The sequence below is a fragment of the Lepisma saccharinum genome, chromosome 28, assembly GCF_977018435.1.
Source record: "Lepisma saccharinum chromosome 28, izLepSacc3.1, whole genome shotgun sequence".
NCBI lineage: Eukaryota > Metazoa > Arthropoda > Insecta > Zygentoma > Lepismatidae > Lepisma > Lepisma saccharinum.
In genome coordinates, this window is record NC_139256.1 from 36,470,699 (window position 1) to 36,496,528 (window position 25,830).

Consider the following 25,830-nt stretch of genomic DNA (forward strand, 5'->3'; position numbering starts at 1 on the left):
GAAAAAGGGGTGAAAGCTGCGAGGGAAACTTGTGTGGTGGAAGGTGAGGGCACAGTGAACATTAGGACAGCACAGAAATGGTTCAAGCAGTTCTCGTCTGGGGCATGGGGTGCGGAAGACAAGCCTGGATGTGGGAGACCGGGTGCCATGGATGCAGATGCCCTACTACAGCACATCTCCATCTGTGAACAATTGCTTCAAAATCCACGGGACAACAGGTTTTTGCATCGAATTGTCACAGGTGACGAAAAGTAGAGCTTCCCACGATATTCTGCAGTGAGCAGTGGTTTCGGCAACGGCAAGAAACAATGACACTTGTTCAAAGAGGAAGGTTTGAAAAGAAGGTCATGCTGTGTATATGGTGGAATATCGTTGGTCCAGTGTTCTGGAACTCGTACCAGATGGTCGTGATGTCGATGGGAACCTTTACATTGTACAATTGCAGCGGGTCCATAATGCTATGCTCCACAAGTACCCAACATTGATGCGTTGGAAGAGAGCCTTGTTGGAGGTCGATAACGCACCATGACACCGGTCACAAATTTTTACCCAGAAACTGCAGGACTTGGAGGGAATTGAAATGTTGCCTCATCCCCCACACAGCCCTGATCTCGTGCCATCAGATGACCATTTGTTTCACTCTCTCGTGCATTTCCCACAAAGACAACAGCTCAATACATTGGATGCTATGGAAACAGGGGTGCATGAGGATTTGACCTCGAAACCAGCTGAAAGGTATTGTCTTGGGATAGTGGTTCTCATGGAACATTGGCAGAAGACCATACATGTAGTCATATTTCTGACTCACTGACTCACCTTTACAATGAATTGATAGTAATTGTTATTTCTTTTGTCAATATTCTGTGATTTAAAAGTTTTCAAGAATAGTAATACATTTTTGAGAATAAGTACATAGTATATTTAGTCGAGATGGCTTTATCTTAATGGCCTACAGTTTAAATTGGAATCTGAATGTGACTCCACCAGGCATCGAACTTGGAATTCTATGGACATAACGAGACCATATGATATGACTAAAGCCCGGATTTCTATGTAATTACATATTTTTTCCTTTATATGTACAAGCGTGGAATTAAAATATATTGACGAATTACGTCAGTAGAGATGTCACAGTGAAGTTTTATATTACATATTTTTACATATTTTACTAAATGTTACATATTCCTAAGATATGAAATATTTTTTACATAAAACAGTCCTTAAGAGGAAAATGCAATGAACTTTTGGCTTACTAGTTAAAAAAGTATCTTCTCACTTCCCCTCCCCATTTCCAGGTCTAAAAAATATAGTAACTTAAAAGTGCGATTTGCCTTCGTTGTACGTATATAGCAGTTCGTTGATTCGCCGCATCGTAACAATTACATCAAGATTCGACAGTGTTTCAGTTTCCAGTTTGTAACATGGAGCGGCAAGCAACACACAGCGAATGAAGAGAACCAACAATGGAAGGCGGCAAGTACAACGCTGAGAGGCACTTACCTTTCATCCGAACATTGTTTTGATCGTTTTGATTTTTGCAGCCGGCGGCGACAAATCTTGAATGAAGTATTGTTAACTCAACCGTAGAATTTCGTATATATATTTCATCGCCTTTTCATTTTAACCATTGGAGTTTTAAGAAGAGCTTGCCTCAGTATTTAAACAGTGTTTTAGCTGTAGAAAGCTGGAATGGCTCCGCCTATCTCCTCGTTATCTCAAAAGTTGCGATCTTGGATAGCAGTCAATGATGCATTTACTACGGATGGTAAAGTTATTTTTTGTCGAGTGTGCGATAAAAAAGTTGGGTGCACTATGAAGTCTCAATTAGATCAACATGTTCGCACTTCACTTCATGTGAAAAACAAACAACTACGGAGTGAAAAGAAGCAAGTTTTACTAACCCAGATGCAAGAGAATTCTTCATTCAGTGTGTTTTACAAGGAAATGTGCGAAGCAATGATTGCAGCAAACATCCCTTGGTATAAAATTCAAGTACCGAAGTTCCGGGATTTTCTGGAAAAATATTGTGGCCGTAAACTTCCTGACGAGTCAACCCTTCGAAAGCGATATCTTCCACATTCGTACAAAGAAACTTTAGAATCAATCAGGGCAGAAGTAGGCAGTTCCTATGTGTGGATTTCCATCGACGAAACAACTGATGCTTTGGGACGGTATGTAAGTAATTTCATTGTTGGAACACTAATTGCTGATTCTCCATCTACACCACATCTCATTGCATGCAAAGTTCTAGAGCGTACTAATCATTTCACCATAGCAAGATTTGTGAATGACAGTCTTAAATTGTTGTATCCGGATGGCGTACAAGAAGAGAGAGTTCTTCTCATGTTCACAGACAGTGCGTCATAGGGTTAAAAGCTGCTACGGCACTTAAAGTGTTTTATCCTAACTTGATCCACTTTACTTGCTTGGCACATGCTCTCCAACGCATTGCTGAGGAGGTGAGAGGCAATTTCCCGGAAGTCAACCAACTTATTTCTTCCACGAAAAAGGTGTTTCTGAAGGCACCACAACGTGTGCAAGTTTACAAGGAACAATTGCCAGGTGTACCACTTCCTCCGGAACCTATTCTTACTAGATGGGGCACTTGGATCCGGGCAAGTAAGTTTTACAACGAACATTTTGAAGAAGTGAAATCTGTGCTTGACTCATTTTCGGCGGACTCAGCTGTATCGGTACGCACTGCTCAAAATCTCTTCAAGGACACCAAACTTGTTTGCGATATGGCATACATAAACAGCAATTTTGGTTGGATTGATACAAGCATAAAAAAAAACTTGAAACTGTTGGGCTTCCTCTCCTGGAACCCATGGATATATATGAGGATGCAAGAAAGAAACTGTCTGCTGTTGGAGGAGATGTGGGAGAGAAAGCTCGAAGAAAATTTGACGCAGTGACTGAAAGAAACCCAGGTTACGTCAGCTTATTTACAGTGAGCCGCATTCTCAATGGTGAAACAGTTAACCCTCCCAATGATATTTCTCCCGACCACATTCACCTCCTGAAGTACGCTCCGGTTACTTCTTGTGACGTGGAGAGAAGTTTCTCTGCGTACAAGAACATATTATCTGATCGCCGACAAACATTTACTCCTGAACATTTGGAAATGTACCTGGTAACATATTGTAAGTTAAATAATTAAATACAGTGCCTGCCCCAAGATCAAAGGTAACCTGAATTTTTGTAAGTGCTTTTTTAGTGAAAAATTTGGGCAACGAAAATTTACTACTGAACATTTTGAATGGTACCTGGTGACATTGTATATTAAATATTGAATATATTCAAATTGTGGTTAATATTTTTGCTCTATAAGAACATAAAAAATACTTAATGTAAGCATTGTAATATTGTAACTTCAATTTTTGTAAGTCTTTTTGAAATAAATATATCCCTTTGTGAGGAAAAAATGTAACAAAAATAGGAAGTAACGTTTGGAATAAATATTTATAGTACATATTTCATTATGAATTTACATATTTTTTACATATTTCAGACATTTTTATTACATATTTATGTACATATTTTAGGGGTTGATATTACATAAAAATCCGGGCTTTAGATATGACACTAGCGAGGTGTAGCAAAAGACCTAAGAGTATAGATGGCAAGGCACTTTGTCCCCCCCCTCCCCCACCTATTTCACATAGAGGGACAGATATTGTGTTCTGATCAAATCATTCTTTAGAATGATACGATATTTCCATGTATAAAATATTGTTTATGCCAACCTGCTCCCCAAATTTATTTTAAGTTGGCACCTTTGGCACCCATAATATTTTCCCCTAATATCAACTTATTTCATAATTTCCTCATCCATCATACTAATATAGATATTCATGCAATAATATATAATTTCTCTACTTTACATAGTTCCCTTTTTGCCTAAAGTTTTGCACCTTCATTCTAGACACATATCTCAGTGGAATTGATTTATTTTTAGTTATTCTCACCTGGAATACTTCCATCTTCGAAAGCAGGTTTTGCAATAGGCTCAAATCCTCCAGCTAGCAGACGGCCTTCATTTTCACGGAAATAAATGTAACCATCTTGATCTCTGAGAACTGCAATAGAAAACCCAAAACTTAAACTGGGCATACTGTTTAAAATGGGACAACTGAAATAAGTGCCTGTTAAGAATTTCTCTACTCTCAACAACATATAAAATATTATCTAACATTCTCTTAACAAGATTAACCCCATATGCTAATGAAATTATAGGTGATTATCAATGTGGATTCAAACGTAACAGATCAACTACAGATCAAATTTTTCACATCAGACACACACTTGAGAAAAAGTGGGAATATAATAAAAATGTCCATCAGCTATTCATTGATTTCAAAAAAAGCATATGATTTGGTCAAAAGAGAAAAATTATATAATATATTAGTCAAGTTTGGAATACCTAAGAAGCTTGTTAATATGATAAAAGTATGCACCAGAGAAACAGAAAGTAAAATTCGTGTGGGTATTAATGTGTTTGACAAATTTACAATTCATGATGGGATAAAACAAGGAGATGCATTATCTCCATTGCTCTTTAATTTTGCCTTAGAATATGCTGTTAGGAAGGTAAAAGAAACTAACGAAGGACTAAAATTAAATGGTACGACTCAGTTGTTAGCATATGCAGATGATGTAGACTTATTAGGGGATAATGTGAATACAATTAAGAATAATGCTAAAATATTTTTCAAAACTGCTAAAGAGATAGGTTTGGAAGTTAGCAAAGAGAAAACTAAATATATGCTTACAGGCCAAAACCAAGTGTTAGGTAATAATCAAAATCTAATTATTGATAGCAACTCATTTGAACCAGTTTCCAAATACTTAGGAGTAATATTAACAAATGAAAATTATATTAAAGAGGAAATAAAAAGTAGGCTTAATTCAGGAAATGCATGTTACTTTTCTATTCATAAACTTTTGTCTTCTCGTTTAATATCTAAGAAACTAAAAGTTAAAATATACAAAACAGTAATTTTGCCTGTAGTATTATATGGGTGTGAAACTTGGTCCCTACATTGAAAGAAGAACATAAATTGAGAGTATTTGAAAATAAGATCCTTAGGAAAATCTTTGGACCTAAAAGGGATGAGGAGACAGGTGAGTGGAGAAGGTTACATAATTTAGAACTACATAATTTATATTCATGTTCAGATATTATTAGAATAATTAAATCAAGAAGACTTAGGTGGGCAGGCCATGTGGCACAAATGGGAGAGGAAAGAGGAGTTTACAGGATTCTTGTTGGGAAACCTGATGGTAAGAGACCTGTAGGAAGGCCAAGACGAAGATGGAGGGACAACGTTGAGATGGACCTAAAGGAAATCGGTAGGGATGGAAAAGAGTATACAGATCTTGCTCAGGATAGGGACAGATGGAAGGCCTGTGTTGCTGCAGCCTTGAACCTTCGGGTTTAAGAAGGCTAGAGAGTTAGTTAGTAGTCCCGTTGAAGCAGGCACCTTTTCAATTGCACGTTTTTCAAACTAGCCACGTACTACGAAAAAAATCATAACTTGAGAACTAATTGTCGTAGAGAGATTAAATCAGTTTTGTTTTCTTTCTTAAAGACAGGGCTCTTAGCGGAGGTAAAACTCATACATTCTGTCTTCCAATAATTAGTGTTAAAGGAAGCAGTAGAAAATTGATTTTTTTTTTAAATGACCCTGCTTCCCCCCTCCCTCCAAATAGACCAAAGTAAATGAAAAAAATGTAGTGAGTGGTGGTTGAACATTCCTACAACCAGGAAAAGTTTTGTTGGAATCAGACTGATACTTCTTGGCTAAAAAAATAATAACCTTGTATTATAGTGGCAGTGTTGCCAGCTTAGCTTACGGAACAGTTTCCGGAATTTCACTTTCTAGCGTCAGCCTTACGGATGGTGGATGGACCAAATTTGGATGGAAGCATAATAAAAGACCATTGTATGAGCATATGTAATGCCCATGCTGTAACTTCGGGGGGGGGGGGGGAAACCTGAATTTACGGCATTAGGAAATTTTAAATAATTACTCAAAAAATATGAACTTCGAACCTTTGCCCCCAGTGAACATATGAAGGAGTTTTCTTTCATAAGTCGTTGATATTTTAATTAAACCGAATAAAAGATGTGCCTGAAGTGGAACAGTCAGTTTTATTAACATGAGTGTGGTGGTACCATGGATACTTCCCAAGAAATTTTATTTTCTTTGAAAATGGATGGATTATGAAAGTAATTAGAGTAAAAGATAAACGAATAATTTGTAGATCCCATGTTGTCTAATTAAATATTTGTCCAAAAGTTGTAAAATTGATAAATGTAGGGAAATATGTAAATACGAGGGACAGTCAAATGAAAACCTTAATTTGTTTTTGTCTAGTAGATTTCTGCACGTAAAGTTGAACAAGTCTGCTACATTTTAGCATAGGCTTATTACTGATCCACATATATTTTCAGAAGTCTGATTTTGTGGCTGTATACCTCAGGAAGAATCATATTTGGAATCTATGTGCAATTACTTATGAGCCACCGTGAAGGTATTTCCACCCATCTGCATGCAGATTGAGGTCATTGTTGAACTCCTCCTCTATTTGTAAACTTGCATAGACGCATTGAATTTTCATTTGCTGTAGAATGTTTGTAAGTTTCAGGCTTCCGGAGGGCAAGAAAGCACTATTGGTGCATGTGTATGCAGGAGGCACAATCTTTAAAATGACAAAAATGGTGCTGTGAAGCTCACTTGATCAGTATTGCAGCCTTGAGGTCATTTTGTAAATAGCAGTAAATTTGTAAATTTTGAGCTGTTCAGAGTCAATCTGTCCTGTAAATTTTGTCGGACTTCTAAGGGTTTCATTTGACTCTCACTCGTATTTCGTGAGACATCTTTGTGTCGAACACTAGACCTATTTATCAAGGGCTGAAATAAGAAGTATATGATTTAAGTATGACTGCTGTAGGAAACACAAACCATCAGTGCTTAGCGTTCAATAAACTAGAATAGCCATCCTAGACCAAGGCATACTTGAACTCGTTAAACAGCAGCTAGAAGATATAGACCAGCAAGAAATAATGATGGAAAGTCCAACGATAATATCACTAGACCTCCAGTTAAGAGACTTCCGGGAATGGGAACAAGCAAAATATATGAAGAAAGTAAGCAAGGAAGCAAGAGAGGGAGTAGTATGGTTGAGATTGGGGGGATGGAGACAGTGCAGTGAAGAGAGAGGGAGGGATCACCTGTTTGCATGTCCGGGAACGTACACCCCGCAGGACACATGGTTGGAGGGTTTGGAAAAGGAAGGAGCACTCAAATTAGCTGTGGAACAGAGTACAACAAGTGTGGAAAAGTTGGAGAAAGCGGGAGTGTTTTTGGTGAGAGTGAAGGAAAAGAGAAGTGAGGCGAGGAAGAAGGAAGAAGAACGAGTGGAGTGAATAAGCTGTTGGGGAAGGGGAAGAATGTGTACATAGGGGACAAACTAAGAGACAGCGTAGAAAAATTCAAATATTATGTAGTGTGTACAGCCTATGGCTCGCACATGAAAGGAAATAAATGTAAACATATTCCAACATGTTGTACCTGGTGTCATAGGGTCTAGTCCGGGAATAGGCTTAGTGTGCAAGTAATAATGGTCGCAGGCATGGAGTGGAACTTTCACAAAGGGCTCGCTCATTTGCCCAATCCTTCTGGCCCAGAATCCTCCACAGTTAACGAAGAACTGGCACTCAATCATCCCCTTATCAGTGTCAACAGCCACGACTCTGCCGTCTTGGTTCAATATCTTCTGCACCTGACAGTTTTCCACAACGTGCACTCCTGAAAAGGAGAAAAAAATCTGAGGACTTCATCACAGCAATACACTAGCCATACCAAACCAAATTGGACATTTTGGCTTTTTTGTTTGTTTTCCTATTTATTGCTAATTTTGCCTTATGGATGTCACATTTAAATGCTGAAGTCATACAATTGAGGAAATATACCAGAAGAACAGTTTGTGTGTGTAATGATGACACTTAACTAGTAACAATAAACAAAATGTTGTTATTTTTAGTGTCTTCAGATTCAATGAAGATAGATAAAAGTAAAGTTCCCCATGCTCATAGCACATTTAGGGGATGTGGGGGTAGAAACCCACACATTCTTGACCTCAGCCATTTTGGAAGTGATGTGATCAGCTCCAGGGTTTCCCCACAGCACACAGATGTAGTCCATCCCGGTACTTTATTAGAACAATAGCGTAGCAAAGAACTGCTGTTATTGACCTCCCAAATGACTTGCAGTAAATTATTGGAAGCTTCACAGTTTCCAAATTCTTAAACACACAAAATAACTTTCATATACTTGCTCAATCATGTGGATGATGCTTTTGTTTCTCCATTTTTAATGCCCATTTAATGTGCACTTTACAAAAGCTATCTCACCACTTCCTTTTTTCCTATCTTATCCCCACTTCAACTACAGTGGAAGCTCTTAGAGATATGACATCATCAGCTGATACTAGACAACACTAATTAATAAACCGTATCTATCATTATTTGGGGTGGCATGCAGAAAGAAACACCCCATAAGGTCCAATAGTTCACTCTTGTAGAATGTAGTTAAGGACTCACCACCCTTCTTGGCCTCGCTGATAAGTGAGAGACAGAGCTCGTAAGGATCTCCCACACCATCTCCGGGAATCCATAAACCTCCCTGGAGGTCATCGACAGAGATCAGGGGACACAGTTTCTCTGCTTCTTGGGGTGTTACCAGTTCACATTCAATATTGCGAGTGCTGCAATAAAAATATTGACAGTTTTGATAAAAATAGGAAATAAAAATATTATTTCTTTAACGTGCGTGTTTTGAAAGATACAAGGGTAGTTCAAGGTTTATCGAGACTTTTATTTATAGGAAAAAAATTGGTAAGTTCTACAAGCACCACACTATGTGTGATTTTCAGAGGAATATCCCTGAGCATCCAAGCATCACTGCCATCATTGAGTCAGTTCTCCGAGTCCTTTGGCATAGAAGGAAGTTGACTACTGTTGTAGCCACTGAAGGACATTTTTCATCATTGGTTCATCCATCTTCGATTTCTTCCCTCTTATATGATCTTCTTGTTGCTGTCAAATTGACCATGTGAGGCCGTGCATTGTCATGGTGAAGAATGACATTTACAGACAACATCCCTGGTTTTTCCTTGAGAATGGCATTACATACGGCACCGTTCATTAATGTGCAGGAACAGTGTGCATTAATCATTATGCTTTCTGACCCCCTCAAGAAAAAAAAACATCCACATAAAGAACACACTGACGTGTCCCAGTCAGCAAATGTGTCCATGCAGTTCATTTGTCAGCAGCTAGTGTTCTTCACCAAAGTGTTGACATCATTCATACACTCTTTCCTGTGACATTGTTTGTTCCTCATACTGTGCTTGCAATCTTCTCAAAATTTCAGTTGGCTTCAGATTCTCCATCACAAGGAATTTGATCATACATCTGCTCCACAGATACAGACACACTACTTGCTGCCATTTTTGCTAACATTACTGCACATACACCAACTACATTGGGGCGAACGCACAATACTCACGAAAGGTTGAAGGTACATGCAGTTTTTCGTTCTCCAGCAATTTAACACTTTTTTATTTACAAATGTCTCAGCCAATGTTAAATGACCCTTGTAAATCACATTTCAAATCTGAAGCAACAGCTGTAATTTCTATTAAGAACAGTCAAGTCAATCTCAGCAGATGTGGTGTGTACACTCCTGTTCAGAAAAAGTGTGATGTACATTTTATTTTTCTTAGTTTTGATTTCTCTTTTTCCTCTTTAGGTTAATGAAAGATGAAAGGGACAGCCCTAAAGGACCAACCATGCCGAAACAAAACTGTGAATGTCAGTGACCAGATGCCACCAATCAACTCACTCAAACCACTGACTGACTGGGCTTGATAGAAACAGGAGTATACACACCAAAATAGAATCAGTAGTATTTCGAGGGTTACTTTATTTGTGTTTTTAATCATAATGGACAAAATGTTTGTTAGAGTGGATGAGCTTCTAAACTCAGAACACCAGGTCAAAGAAAATAAATTTTCTTTGCTAGTTACTTTCAATCATGACTGTACAAGTTATGTACCTACCATAAGCATACATTCTAGCTACCTAATCTATCTGCAAAGCCTGAAGCCTACTAAAATACACAAGAAAAAATCGATAAGAAATTGTGAATAAAATTATTCATTTCAGTAAGAAGATAGTGATGATTACGAAGCTGTCCACTTGATTTCTAGGGAGTTTGGAACCTGGGATGCCATTGGCATGGCAATGTGACTTCCTTGAAGATGCGAAAAACAAGTAAAATGGGTGTGTCTAACCACTTGTACACAGTGCTTGCACAGCCCTAGTCTTCTCCCTTCCTCCACAGCCTAAGACCAAATATTTTAACCCTACAACACTACCATATGTAAAATTTACATATGCTTTGTGCTCAAATTTTCACATTTGTAAATTCGATTTGGATAGTTATTTTGATTGATTGATTGATTGATTGAGTTTATTTTACTTCGCGTTTTGTGCCTCTTGGCTAATTTGCGAAGATGGGGATGAGTGATCAAATGATGAAATTGATGAATGGACATTCACAAACAAGATAGTTATTTTGAAAACAAAAGTTTAGAACCAAGCATTATTTTCTTGTAAGACTAAAATTATAAGTTTTTATAGTTTAAGAAAAACAATGATCTTGTAAATCACCAACAAATTAATAATTCTAAAAACATCAAGGAGGATATAACATCATCATTCGTTCCTTATTTATAGCGTTATGAATATTATTATTGTTTGTTTTTCATTGTTTGAACTTTTCGCCTTCATTTTTAATGTACAAACGGGCTTGTCATTCAAGATCATCTCTTAAAATATTCTATGTTTAATAAAACCATGTTAATACATTTTAAAATGAAGAATAAAACTCCAATATAAGGAAAAATAAACAAAATAATGTTCACAAAGAATCGTCATTTTGTTTTCATGATATAGAGGTTGTTTTAAAAATAGTTTCCTTCATGTACGTAAAATTTACATAGCACTAGTTACACTGTAATATTGGAACACGGTAGTGTTCTAGGGTTAAAAAAGTTTATTAATATATAGAAGTATATTAGTGTAAAATACTGACAATTATAATATGTATGTAACTTAACTAGAGCTGAGCTGAAACCACTTTCAACCGATACCCATAACAATACTCTCACAGATTCCCGCCGATACTGGTGCTTGATAAAAAGTTCAAATATTGATTAATATTAGGCATGAGTGCTGGTTCACACGAATTATAAGCATCAATTTACTAGAAGTTTGCTTGAAATATTCAGAAATTAAATCCGAATATAAAAAAATACCTGTTACGTAAGCACAAAATAGAGTTGTTGTTTTCTCCACATAATATTGGTACAAAGTGAATGGAATTTGAATTTTGCACAACCTCCAGTATAATTAGGCGCCATGTGGCATTTTTTGCAGAGACAAAAAAAAAAAAAAAAAAAAAAAAAAAAAAAAAAAAAAAAAAAAAATTGCTGGAAATGTATTGATAAATAAAATCCAACGGATACTTTCCGATACCGATACATAGGCATCGGCTCAGCCCTAAACGTAACATTTCACACCTTTTAAGCAATTTGATATTTTAACAAAAAAGATGTATTGTCTTATTTGGCATCACTTTTCTTATACTTTTGTTTAATCACAAAGATGAGGATGAATGATAAATTGATGAAGTGATATTCACAAAGGAGCACATGCCCAGGCCAAGTCTCGAACGTGAATCCCTTGGTAGTGAGATTGTGAGGCAATTGCTCAACACTCTTGGCCACTCTTTAGCTAAACCAGGTTGGCCACTCCAGGGGCATGATAAAATTCAAGTATAATTCCCTGTTTTCAACATGAAATTTCCAAAAATTCAAGGGTACAAGCAGATGTTTTCTCTATTTCAACCTTACACATTACCGGCTACTCAGACTCGAAATACATACTGTACACCAGGGATCGCCAAACTGCCGATCGCGAGCTACTGGTAGCTCACTGGATCATTTCCAGTAGCTCATAAGGGGTTTGGCTGGAATAGACTGTAGATAAGAGTGGCAATATTTGAGTGGCAGAAAGATCTGCTTTTACGGACAGATGGACATCTAGACAACTCGTTCCAATATCTGTAACAACCCATTCACCCAACCTAATAAATTATGTGGATGAAAATGAGTGTCATCCTTATTAACATGATAAGAAGTGAGATGACAATAATTAGAGGCAAGTTTAAAAATTTTACTGTGTTTGTAAGAAAAGTATTTACATGTTTTGAGTTCTTCTGTATGTTGCAGAGAAATTACAAATAATAATTTGATGCGATTTGATTTGATTTTTGTTACTTAGCGTCGTTTTTCTGCCACTATGAGGATGATTGATGATATGATGAAATTGATGAATGGACACTCAAAAAGAAATCACATGCTTATGCCGGGATTCGAACCCGAGGTCCCTGGTGTCTTATTGCTGAAAAATTGATTATATGGTGTCTTGTTGCTGCAAAAAATTATTATATATCCTAAAGTTTTTATAAACAACCAAGGGATCGTAAAAAATTCAAACCACACTTGGTAGCTTGTCATGTATTTTGAAATGTGGGAAGAAGCTCAATGGCTCGGTCTGTTTGGAGACCTCTGTTGTATACAAACACAAGTCACAAATGTTACTGGATATACTAATCTACGAAAAATTGTTAATTGCATAAGAATTCCAAACTCAAATGAGAGACTTAAATATGTATTAATTCAATGGGATTTGGATTGGAGTTGACATTTTTCACGTCTACGAAGAAATTCCACGCAGAATTCCCGGAGCCAATAATTCACGCATAATTCCCGGCGAGTAGCCACCCTGTAAACATACTCAAATCCTCAGAACTATGACTTACATAGAATGTGCTTTCATTTTTCTGAAGACTGTCATCCTGTCCCTTGTACGAGCTACAAGGAGACTCCCGCATTCCTTCCAGCCAGTCTTTAGGCCTTTCGCTTCCATTTCCTTGTACAGCTGAATGCTGTATTGGGCGAGCTTTGTTTCCATGGGAGAAGGTTTGAACATCCCAATCAGTCCTGAAGAATGCCATGTCGTTCCTCCGCCAAGCCTACAAAAAAGTATAAATAGATCTTTGGTAGTACCCACACTGGAGCATGGTAGCTACTTGAGAACTAACCCTAACTTACTAATGCCATTTGAGAAACATACTTACCTGAGGGGGAGGGGGCTCACAGGCCCACAGTTTTTTATCATTAAAATTCAATAAATCATTTTGATATTGAATCACTGCTTCTTTTGTTGATTATATATTTCCAGTTATTTATTAATTATAATAACTATCAAAATTATCATCATAATCAGAAATAATAGCCAATTATTGCATGAGTGTTACACACATATTTTACCATTCACTAAAACTCACAAAAAACATAATAACTTTTCATTAACACTTTTTTGTTCATAGAGGTGTAGTTGTTCATTAATTATAATAATTACCAAAATTACCATCATTACCAACCAATTGTACACTCTCACTAACGTGAGTGTCTTCATTCAAAGATGGCACATGATAGACCCACCTTGTGCATTTTGCCTCCTATATACATTACATTATGTACATTGGGAACATCCAAGGGAACAATGTAATTTATTTTCAATTACTTATAAATATTTCCACAGTTGAAAAATCGAAAAAAATAGAGGTGGTGGGCCTGACAGCCAGCCCCCCTCCCTCCCCCCTGGGTAACCTAGGGATAAGATAAAATTCAAGTATATATCTAGCTATGACAGGATGTAGTTTCAAAATTTTATGACTAAAACTTTGTGATGTACAGAGACTTATTGTACAAATGCCAAAAACACTCACCTGTTTTACTAAATGTTGTGTTGTTACAAAATCTTTCACGTTTTCTGAAATATTTGTAATATTTGAATGTTTACGATGATACTAAAAATTTAAAGAATCTGTAGATTTATCCTTCTTTGCCAGTGTTACTATCTCAGATTCTTTACATTTTACACTTTCCAGACATTTTACTGGAGACCTTAACACAATATGTTCTGTAACATGTCAATCAATGTCATTGTTGCAGTCTATAATGTTTCTGATAGAATGGTAAAATGTTTCATGTTTCAATCTCACGTCCTGTTTCTCAGCCAAACTAACTCTATTGAATGAATTTACTATTAGTGAAACATTTAGCAAACATTTGTTACTTTCGTGGCAAAATCAAAGGAAGACTTCTTTCAAATTAACAACTGAGAATATAAAATGGATATATGAACAGATCTGGTTACTACATGTTACATGATTTTCACACATTGGATAGAGGAAGATTGTATGCATAAGACTGCAATGTGGTGCAGATCATCTTAGAAACCTTCATTAAGAAAGGTAAAAATGTTATTCTTAGTTTTGGACTTTTAACCACTGTGTTAATTTTAAAAAAATACGAACCTATCGGAGGCTGATTCTGCCTCCGTCTTCAGGGTAGTGTGTAATCTACTATTATCCGTGACAAAAATATTGAGCCCTTGATTTACACGCTTGTAAAATTGTACTCCATGGGAGGACAAAATTCAAATATACCTCATTGGAAAGCTTCAAGTATCTACTTTTTAATAAGCGTTATCTGAAAATTAATCTTAACTTTGTTATCTTACTATAATAAAAAAATCACTGAAAAGTGTAGTTTTTCTTCCAATTTTCACAAACGGGGAACTTAACACCATACAGTTCATAATCGACTGTACATATAATTTTAAGATTTTGTGTACTTAAGTTTGATTATTTTTGCACCTCTGTAGAAAAAATCAAATGCACATTTTTACTAGATGCTTCAAAATTGGCGTTTTAGGGAAATGTGCAAACTTGAAATGCATAATTACAAATTCAATGAAATTGCAAGAAACTGTTGATATAACACATATGAACAAATTGAAGAAGTTTGGCGTGTGTACCTCAAATATGGTTCCAGATATTAATTATTCTTTCGCACTCCTAATATGGTAAATGGGTGCATGACGTATGCCGGGTGCAGCCAATCTCAAGACTCCGCGGGCAACAGACTACTTCCACAGCATTGCCGTTTTGCTCAACTTTGGTGCGAGAATCGCGCAAGTGCATTCCGTCGAGCCGATCCAAAGTATCGTGGCAACATAAAATTATGAATGAAATATTTACCATATTGCAAATGGAGTTCTGCAGGTTTTCTGGGAGGGGATTTCTTCTAGCTGTTAACTTCATATGAACGTCGTCTCCTTCGATAGCTGATGGAGATACATAGTGGTTCAGATCCCACTTTAAACCGTAAGTCCAGTCTCGATTAGCCTACCTGTGCATAAAGTGAACTTAAAGAGATAGAAAACAACTCCACTCAGCTTTATATGAACGTCATTTTCCCAGCATTATTATATGTCGCACATTTAAACAGATATATTGAGTAAAACGATGTTCAATAAGGACGATTTGAATGAAGTCGATGAGAGATCCAGTCTTCTCTGTATACAATAATAACGCACCTGCTGTGTACAGCAATTTCATAAGCAATGGAAACAGAGCGAGGTGCGTACTAGCGATAGCAAAGCATAAAAATTATATTTAAAAAATTGCACTTTTGAAGCCAACTAACATTTTAAAATATATTTCGAGCAAAAATGCATGTAAATTGTGTTTATCTGCAAAATTCACTTAAGCATTGTATTGTGTAGTGGTGGTTGTTTCAGCATTTAACATGTTGCTATACCTTCCACCTGAAATATTGCTTTTATATTTTCATCTGTTACATAGCTGCAACTGTTGTAATAAGCACGGAGTTGTGGGTACATTTAGAGAGACAGAAGTACTAAAAAGTAATAAATTTTCAATAAACATAATGAGTGAAAGGTAAAAGTATAAAACGATGTTCATAATGGATTCTGTTAAACTGGAAAATGAAAATAAAAGTTGTGTATCTTTCTTCTCACCACATCTTGCAAAAACTCGCCCAATAAAATATTGGGTCGATGTAAATTTTTGTTGTTCCTTTTCTATTTACATACCTTTTTCACTGTGCTGAAGTAACCCCCAAACACTCCGCTGTGCACTTGACACCTTGGTTTATGTCGTGAGATGCGCTCATTCGTTTCTCCTCGTCGAAATATTTCTTGGCATTGACTATCATTTCTTTTGCACCACTATGATATTATCGTCTTGCCACTATCATGCAACAAAAAAATCGCTTCACAGAACCGCCATCACTCAATACTGTGCATACGAACAAACTCACAAACTTATGAGAGACCGATTGCCTGGACAGAATGCACGTAAGAATTATTATGGCTATGTGGGTGTTTAGGCAATATTCATGGCAGGAGTGTAAACACAGAAGTGACAAAAGAAACTTTCAGCATCTCTGCAATGCTTTCCTTTGTGCAACACATTGTTTCGGCTCATTTCCCGTGTCAAAGCTGCTTGGCTGCAGAGTTTAAAGATCAAGCAGAAACGCCTGGCAACAAAGCTCACTTGTTCTACATGCGTTCTTAGCAATGATGTGAATTGCACGGGAACCGGTTGCCAAGAAAAGCAATTCTCTCTGTTGTTTTCAATTTGCACAGTGTGAAAGAATGAAATATGGAAATTTGATTTTTATTCCACGGTCATCATTTTGAAATGTATTTCATGACCATTCCACTGACTATTTCCGAGATTGAAACATCATAATTAATCATTAATTGTGGCTGTTCCACAGCTGATAGTACCATTATACACTGGCTGACAAAAAAAAGTGAAGCACCCAGAAGGAGTGGTCGAAGATTACCCCATTTCGGTATACATGCTTATCATTGATGTGTGAGTAAATGATTATATGTACAAGGATCTGTAATGTGTAGAATGCCCACCAGAGGGCTTTTGTGACATCACCTCCTGTTGCTGATAAGGTGGGACCAGTCACCTGCTGTGAGTCAGACAGTGCAGCACGAAGTTCAGAGAGGAAAACGAAGCACCGGCGATGCCTCGCAGACGCGTTAGACAGCCGATCCAGCAATTGACAGCATTTGACAGAGGTCGCATTGTGGGACTGCATGAGGCGGGTTGGTCGTATCGGGAAATTGCCAGGCATGTGGGCCATTCAGATGTCACAGTGGCCCGATGTTGGTATCAATGGGTCCACGAGGGCACCCATGCACATCGTGCAGGTTCAGGTCGACCAAGAAACACCACACCGAGGGAGGACCGTCGTATGGCGCTCCAAGCAGTGCGGGATCCCACAACTTCGGCACCTGTCATCCGAGAACATGTACTGGACACTCTACAACATCCTGTGAGTTCCCGCACAGTGTCTCGACGACTTGCATCCACCGGATTCGGGTCCTACCATGCCATGAGCCGGTTGCCGTTGACATCACAACACAGTCGCCTGTAATTGGTGTGGTGCCGTGCTCGGGAGGCATGGACAGAGGACGAATGGCGTCGCATCATGTTCAGTGATGAGTCCCGCTTCTCCATGACCTCCGATGACCATCGTGTGCGGGTGTGGCGGCATCGAGGGCAGAGGGCACATCCTGCCTACATTGTGGAGAGACACACAGGTGTGACCCCTGGCATCATGGTGTGGGGAGCCATTGTATATGCGTTCAGGTCACCTCTAATAGTGCTTCGGCAGACTTTGACGGCACAGCGATACGTCACAGACATTCTGCCTCCACACGTCCTACCCCTTATGGCACAGCACCCTGAGACAGTGTTCCAACAAGATAATGCACGCCCACACACAGACCATGTGTCTATGGACTGCCTAGAGCATGTTGAGGTCCTCCCGTGGCCAGCACGATCCCCGGACCTCTCCATCATTGAACATGTGTGGGATGACATTGGACGGGGACTCTGTCCTAGTCCTAGTGCCAACCTGCAGGATCTGGAGGGACAGCTGCAACACCTGTGGACGAACGTGCCTCAGGAGAAGATCCAAAGGCTGTTTGACACTATTCCGAACCGCATAAGGGCATGCATTGCAGCCAGAGGGGGTGCGACACCCTACTGACCTGGCGCCACCATTCCACCTGTAACTGCCAACGGCCTTGACTCTTGCATTCTATATTGTAATCAGTTCAATAAAGGTACATGGACTTTCAGCATATGTAGTTTCATTCACGTCCAACCACTCCTTCTGGGTGCTTAACTTTTTTTGTCAGCCAGTGTATTTGGCTGAGATATTTCCAAATAAAAATGCTTCAATCACAAAAAAAAATCATATTTTTACGACTGTGTTACACAAAGTCACACACAATTGAATTCGACTCATGTAAAAATTACACGAAAAAACTACACTTTTACAAACGTTTTTGTCTGAATAGAAAACAGAGTTGAAATCACTTTCTCTTGATTTTGTCTAAAAGCAGACACTTGTAGCTTTCCAATGAGGTATATTTGACTTTTTCCTCCCACGGAGTACAGTTTTACAAGCACGCAAACCTATGGCTCAATATTTTTGTCACTGAGACTAAATCACATTGCAATCCCTGGACACATGATGTGTTTGGGGATGGTGTCTATTGAGTGAACAGTCTTGACATGACCACCAGATGAAGTGGAGCCTGGGCCACTCATAACTCTCTCTGGCGGTCCTTGCGACCGACAGACAAGGTGGGGCCTTCGCCACCGAGAATGATCCTACAAGGCAACAATTTATTCTCAATAGACACCATTCCCAAACACATCATGTGTCCAGGGACTGCAATGTGATTTAGTAGATTACACACTACCCTGAAGACGGAGGCAGATGCCTCCGAAACATTGGTAATGTTTTTAAAATTAACACGGTGGTTAACTCCAAAACTAAGAATGAAAGAATCACCACTGATCAGCTACAAAGAAGAATTAAAATGTTAGTCCTCTATCATGGTATTAACAACGAAGAACTCGACTAATTAATAAGGAATGAAAACATCATACATTTCATAAAATCACAAAGATTAAGGTGGTTTGGAAACGTAAATAGAATGTCTGATGAAAGATTACTAATAGAAATATACAAACGGGAACCACTCGAACACGAGCCTTAGGCAGGCTAAATAAATGATGGGAAGATGCAATAATTAAAGATTTGAAAGTAAAGAATTGGAGGAAGAGCATCGAGGATATGAAAATGTGGGGAGATGTTGTTGAGAAGGCCAAAACATTCAATACACCTCAAAAAGATGATGATCATGGTATTAATTGCACTTGAAATTGTCAATTTTTTTCGAGCCTTGTTTGTATTAAATAGCACAGAAAAACAAAGAAAGGAAGTTCTGAAATACGAATTGGCGTGAGTTGTTCTAAGCCATCATTTAACAAATTTACAAAAATTTAACAATATAACATGTGACAAGTGTCACATGGTGACATGCACCGAGGAGTGGTGAGTCTAGCAGTGATAGATGAATCAATCTAACATATCTTCAGGGCTCAAAAAATCCCTGTCGGCAGGATGCCATGGCGACTGTGATGTTTTGCAGTAATATTGCAGTTTTTTAAATTTGCATGTACGAAATTTTGAAGATTCTAAGTTTAAATTACAGTAGTGTACAATTTTTTATCAACGTTGTGAACATTCCATAAAATCAGTAACAATTTCTTACCCTTTGTCTGCTTTCTCTTGGCAAGCACTTCGTAATTAAATGCTCACATGAGTCAGTCATGTTTTGAATTCAGTGATGCTGCTCAGCTTATTATAGTATGCACAATTGCTAGCTAGTATGAGACCTGATTTTCAGAGATGACACCTAGCTCTGAAGATGATTTTTCGAGCACTGCACTTCTTATTATATTTATATCACATAAATTATTGTCTTGTCGAAGCCACTGTTCAAACGCGACACACTTTCTCCGTGCGCTTCTCACCCCTCTGTATGATCATCAGGCAGACAGCAGGGCAGCTCCTACTCAAGCAGGCTTTTCAATTGCCTGACTGGTTCCAGGTAAAGACTCCCACCAAAAGGAAGATGAAGATCTTCTTTTCTACGTCCCCCTCCCCTTTGCCTCAGACTCACTCCAAAGGTTGAAAGGATGTGGCTTCATGGACTCTAGTCTATCATCTATAGGAAGTAATAGAGGATTGATTCCGCCGATTCCCTTTAATGTCGTCCAAGGAACTTAGGCGGTAATTGCAATATTTACACACCAAATTTTCCACATTTATGCATAATAGCACAATATACTCATATGGCTACAATATTATTTGTGGGATGGGAAAGTACATATTTTGTGTGATGCAAATTGCTGGAAATATTATCTTTTTTCAGTAAGTAGTAATTATAATACAAAAAAAAATATTTTTTAATTCTAATAGCATTATCTTTAAAAGGATACGCACAACAATCTGAAATATGTAGATTTGTGTATGTGGAGAAGGTGTATTGTACTTTGTCTGTTGTCAAATAATGGATTGATATTCTAGTGAAAAACTGTCCACGGGTAGATTACACAAAACCCATTATATCAGTTTTCTTTCTGTTCTAATTTGCATTTTTATCATTTCTGCAGTTTCCACGCTTCAATGGACATCGGTGTGAGCTTCATGACAAGACATGACAAGACCAATACTGTATTTATAGTACTACCCAATAATAAGAAAAAGTTTTCGCAAAATTGATACAAACAATTTTTTGACAAATTTCAAAAATCTGAAAATTAAGAATTACGTTTAAAACCTTTCTGGACTAAAATCGTACTAAACCGTTCATCACGATTGAACAACCTGTATTGTACATATACAATTTCAAAGAGAACGATCCTTTGCAAAACTAAAAAAAGGCACTTTTTTGTTCTCACGATGATAAAAAATATAAAGCATACTCAAAAAAAGATTTGGTTAGCATAGATTAACACAGAATTGAATAAGCTAAATTTTGATGTAACTCGTTTCTTTGTAGGTCTACTCGTTAATTTTTAATTAGAGTTTAAAGTCAAGTATCTATAACTTTTAATCCGATCGTATGTGTTTGTGGGGGGCATAATGTGTGATGCTTTACCCGTAATCAGTTGCTACCCCAAGTGCCAAGGTCACTGGTGTCAGAGTCTCTTATCTTTTCCACCTCCTAAAATAAATATATACAGGGTGTATTATAAGTAATAGCACAAACTGACACAGTTGAAAGTATACAATAATAGAAGCAAAAAAGTGTCTCAGTACACATGGGGTCTGCAAACGAGTGTGTGGTTACAAGCTGCCACTGACTTCATTGTCTTTAAACGTTGTTCTAGTTGGTAAAATATACTCTTCATTGCTGTAAGGTTCCATTTTCACTATGCAATATAGCACAACTCACGTGACTCCCACAGTACGATTAGACTGTGTAGTGATTGTATTCATCCTGTTTGATTACAAAGCCACCTCTCAGAAATGTTCTGTTTTGTAAACAAAGAGCAAAACCTTGGAACATGCAAGGAGTAAAGAATTCGGTGTTTACAAAATGCAATCAGTGACGGTTTATAACCGCACACATTATTAGCATTTTACCAACTAGGATTATGTTTACAAACAATCCAGACAGTGGTGGCTTGTAACCACACATTTGCAATTACATTGAAAATGACCTTGAAAATGGCTCATTTGCAGATATATATATATATATATATATATATATATATATATATATATATATATATATATATATATATATATATATATATATATATATATATATATATATATATATATATATATATATATATATATATATATATCATAAGAACCGCAAATATTACACGCACCTGCCTTGCTCAACCAGGACAGTGTCAGGACCCCATCCTAACTGAGCTAGATGGTAAGCAACAGCTGCACCCTGTACTCCGCCTCCGCACACAACCACTTTTGCTTCCTTTGGTGCTGTAGCATCCTGTGTGTGACAACATTTCTCTGCCGTTAGAAATGCACCTGCTTGGCATCTTCTGTACTTCTTCACACCACTTAGGATAAATGCTCTGTGAGACAACATCTCAACTCACATTTGCAGGTTCTCTGAAATACAAATCTACCATCAAAAAACATGTCAGACAAATACATCATGGAATTACAATGTTCTGGTTAGGCCTACTTCGTTTATTCAGTAGTTTCATAACCCAACAAGTTCAAAATGCTATTCTGATTTCACAAGTATTTGGGAGGGTGAGGACAATGTTTTGCAAGACAAGAGTGGAGTGTTCAACAATCTTTGCAGCTTTGAGAACAAAACAGAGGTTCAAAATGTTTAATGATCTTTTGCAAGTTTTATAGAAGTATAAAGAAGTGCTAAATATTCTAAATACTGGAAATCATTGTGAAAGTAAGTTCGAATCTTGGAAAAACTGATTAGCATAGTTAAAAGTTTCACTAAGTATTAGTTACCAGAGAAATTAAGACTTGAAATATAACTTGCCTGAGCAGGCATTCTTGGTTTTCGGTCGACTCGGACATGAACTTTTGCCGAGTTTCATGCGAGGTTAAAGAGGATTTTGTGCTCGAGACCCGATATTATGTGATCAGGTGTTTAAGGCATTTAGGGGTGTTATTTTAATCATAAGAGCCCTAAACATGAGCCACCTAACCTAACAACGAAATAATTTATATATATTTTATTAATGCTAGGAGCCCTGTGGCCCTTCTAACTTAACAATGGAATCTTCTGTTCTTCTTCACACCACTTAGTATAAATGCTCTGCAAGACAATATCTCAACTCACATTTACAGATTCTTTGAAATACAACAATGTTCGAAACACTACCATCAAAAAACATGTCTGGCACTTCTGTGTCTCTTCATAGTATTTAATGACAAAATACCCCTTTGCACATAATACCCATGAAGTATATGGCAGCAGTAGTTCGTATCCAAGATGACAGTAAAGGAATGGCTGCCCGCAAACAAAGAATCATGTAGCACTTTACGGAATGGAAAAAATTGTTCTTCTGAAAACATGCAGCAACTATTCATTAAGACTCCAAAGTATGTGTTAATAATATAATTAGTACCATAATTAGAAATCAAACAATGTAAAAAATGCCTGTGCACAATGATAAATTCGGAATTAAACAATCGGAACTTGGGTCCAACACTTATATTTGTAACTCGTGAAGATCATTAATTTTGGAGAAATATGGTCACGAAAAGTTACTAGCGGAAGTTATTGCAATCGTAAGTTGCAGTTGTGTGAAGGCACCCTTTCATGTTAAACAGTTATATGTTAGAAAGACAATGCAGAAGTACTGGTAACAGTTTCATACATCGGAGACACATTTCTTCATTTTTACAGAAGAAACTACTTACAGAAAAGAGTTTCTCTAAGGTTTCCAACGTTTGTTGAGGTATTTTCTTTCATCGTTGAATCTATTTTTCAAGAGAAATATCTCACCGACGCACAATTGCCATTGCATTCGTTTACTTTCCTTACGTGAACCGGATGCTGCATACATTTGATGATGTAACCCCCTGTCAGTGTTTCCAAACCTCCTTTCTTTAACTATGCTTCCCTAACCTTATCGGAAATGGTTCGTGGGGCTATCTGTCCGATACCAGTGCATAATGTAAAATTTGCACACGTGATGAACACGATAGTAGGTATTTTTCAGTGAAGAAGGTTGGAAACACTGCATACCCACAACAGTAGTCAAGCTGTGCCCGCCATATTGTGTGTTAAGAGAGCGAAAAAAAGGAATAAGAAAAATTACTCTCTAGGTGAAGAATTGTGTTTGTTTTCGTGTAAAAAGCATACTGGCACCTTTAAATATGTCGGAAACGTCTAGAAATTGCAAAATAATTGTGAACCATTGATGCTAGCCCCACGAACCATTGGCGCTAACCCCACGAACCATTGACGTGTGGTTAGGTTAGGCAAACAGTTAAAATTTGGTGTCGTGGTAGTATCAGGATCTAGAAATTGCAAAATAATACGAACCATTGACGGTAGCCCCACGAACCATTGACGTGTGGTTAGGTTAGGCATCGTAGTATCAGGAAACAAAAGTATTGTGAAACAAAAAATTTCGCGAAAATCGAAGGTTTCCATTCTGAAAACTAACACCTTATTTTCGCTTATTTTGCAATTTCTATCCGACAACTTTTAACTTCAGATTCGTGATTAGGAGGCCTCAATTAGTGAGTATGCCAAATATGAAGAAAATCGGAGAGGGGTCCGGTCATCGTAAGTCGTTCAGTAAGACTTTACTATATCGGAGATGGATTTCTTCAAATTTACAGGAGAAAGTACTTACGCAAATCATTTTCTGTAGCGTTGTTGACGTTCGGGAATGTAGTTTTGATCTATTTTAATGCGAATGCATGTTGTTTTCTACGAAAATCTATTTCCGACGTGGTATTGCTGCTGCCGCCATTTGCTTTCCACACGAGAGCACAATACACTCTCGTATTGTCCGTATATGCTAAATTGAACGAAAGGAGTGCTAATGGAACCTAACCTAACCTAGTAGGCATACCTCATCCCCGTGATGGTTCGTGGGGCTATCATGAATTTTTGGGCTAACGTCAATAGTTTTTGGGGCTACACGTGGATGGTTTGTTGGAAATAAGGAACAACAGTAAGTACTCGTTCATGTAAGAAATAGACATTATTTTCGTTAGAAATTCATTATTTCACCAAAAGAAATGTTCCGCAATGCAGAATAGTACATTAGCAATGTAAAAAATTGCGAAATAAATCATTGATAGGTGTCTCCGGTATAGTAAAGTAGTACCAGTCGTTCCTTAGGGTATTCATAAACATTGTTTTTGAACGCTAATCATTGCAAAATTAGTTGTTTTCTTCATAAATCACAGGTGTTTACTTTGTTCACGGACCCCCTTATTTCTACTTATTTCGCATTTTCTATACGTGACCACCAATTTTTAACTGCAGATTCGTGATTAGGACGCCAAAATTAGTGAGTATGCCGAATTTGAAAGCAATCGGAGATACTCCCGGTATTCTGTAATTCCTCCAAATTTGTTGTGAAAAGCACAAAATATGAGAGAAGCATCGAGCAATCTAATACAATAAATAAAATCAATCAATCAAAATCAGTTTTCTTTTCAACAAATGTAGAGTATTTCATTAAAATTAAAACTTGAAAATTCAATTTGAGACTGTGAGGCAAAGAAATACAGTTAATGTCCTTTATAACTTGATTTTGCAACTGAACTAATAAAACTTCAGCTGCTGTATAACATTTATAAAAGGTAAATTTCTGAATTACCCCCTAGATGTTATTGCCGAATTTGTTTCCATACCAATTATGATGTATTAAATATATCGCGATTGAATTCAAATTATCTGATATGCCATCTGATGAGATTTTTAGGAACTACAGTAGCCCCCGTCTAGTTCGCTGCACTTTTTGACACTCGGTGTAGTGCAGGTCTCAGGCTGGTGCAAGGATATGAATGACGTTTTACCAGACGCATAGCGGTGTTCAAGCAGGGAATATTCAACAAATGCCTGTCTTCTGCTTTAAACGTTCATTTGATTAGTTAGCACGCACCACGCATATTTACGGATCCCACTCAGTTCAGCATAGGAGGAACAATTCTTGCTCCTGATTGGTCAACTTGGCGGAAGTGACCTAACACTTGTCTTCTGCTGGTATTTTGAAAGCAAGACACGTATGCTGTAGACACACGATATATTTGTTGAAAATGTAGCCTAATGAAAATGTACACTATTTTCTAAAAAAATAATGAAAATAAGTATTTTTATTCTGATGGTACGTTCATCGGAAGGTAACTGTAGCTAGTAGAAAATAAAATCCATTCATTTAAATCGTAAAATGAATCTTT

At 37.5% G+C, this 25,830-nt stretch overlaps 1 protein-coding gene across 3 annotated transcripts in view; it reads right to left on the reverse strand.

Annotated features, from left to right (window-relative positions):
* LOC145980558 (pyruvate dehydrogenase phosphatase regulatory subunit, mitochondrial) overlaps positions 1-25,333 on the reverse strand; it is a 70,520-nt gene extending 45,187 nt beyond the window's left edge. For 2 of the 3 annotated variants that reach the window (XM_083113581.1, XM_083113584.1), the window contains exons 1-6: positions 25,251-25,333; positions 21,798-22,044; positions 12,957-13,169; positions 8,609-8,772; positions 7,578-7,814; positions 3,969-4,079 (exon numbers count right to left, since the gene is read on the reverse strand). In XM_083113581.1, coding sequence (XP_082969707.1) covers positions 3,969-4,079; positions 7,578-7,814; positions 8,609-8,772; positions 12,957-13,169; positions 21,798-22,021 — 949 coding nt within the window. In that variant the 5' untranslated portion in view covers positions 22,022-22,044; positions 25,251-25,333. Of the gene's footprint in view, positions 1-3,968; positions 4,080-7,577; positions 7,815-8,608; positions 8,773-12,956; positions 13,170-21,797; positions 22,045-23,328; positions 23,388-25,250 lie in introns of those variants that run through there. The other variant, XM_083113583.1, reaches the window with a different exon arrangement.
* Between the last annotated feature and the right edge of the window lie 497 nt (positions 25,334-25,830).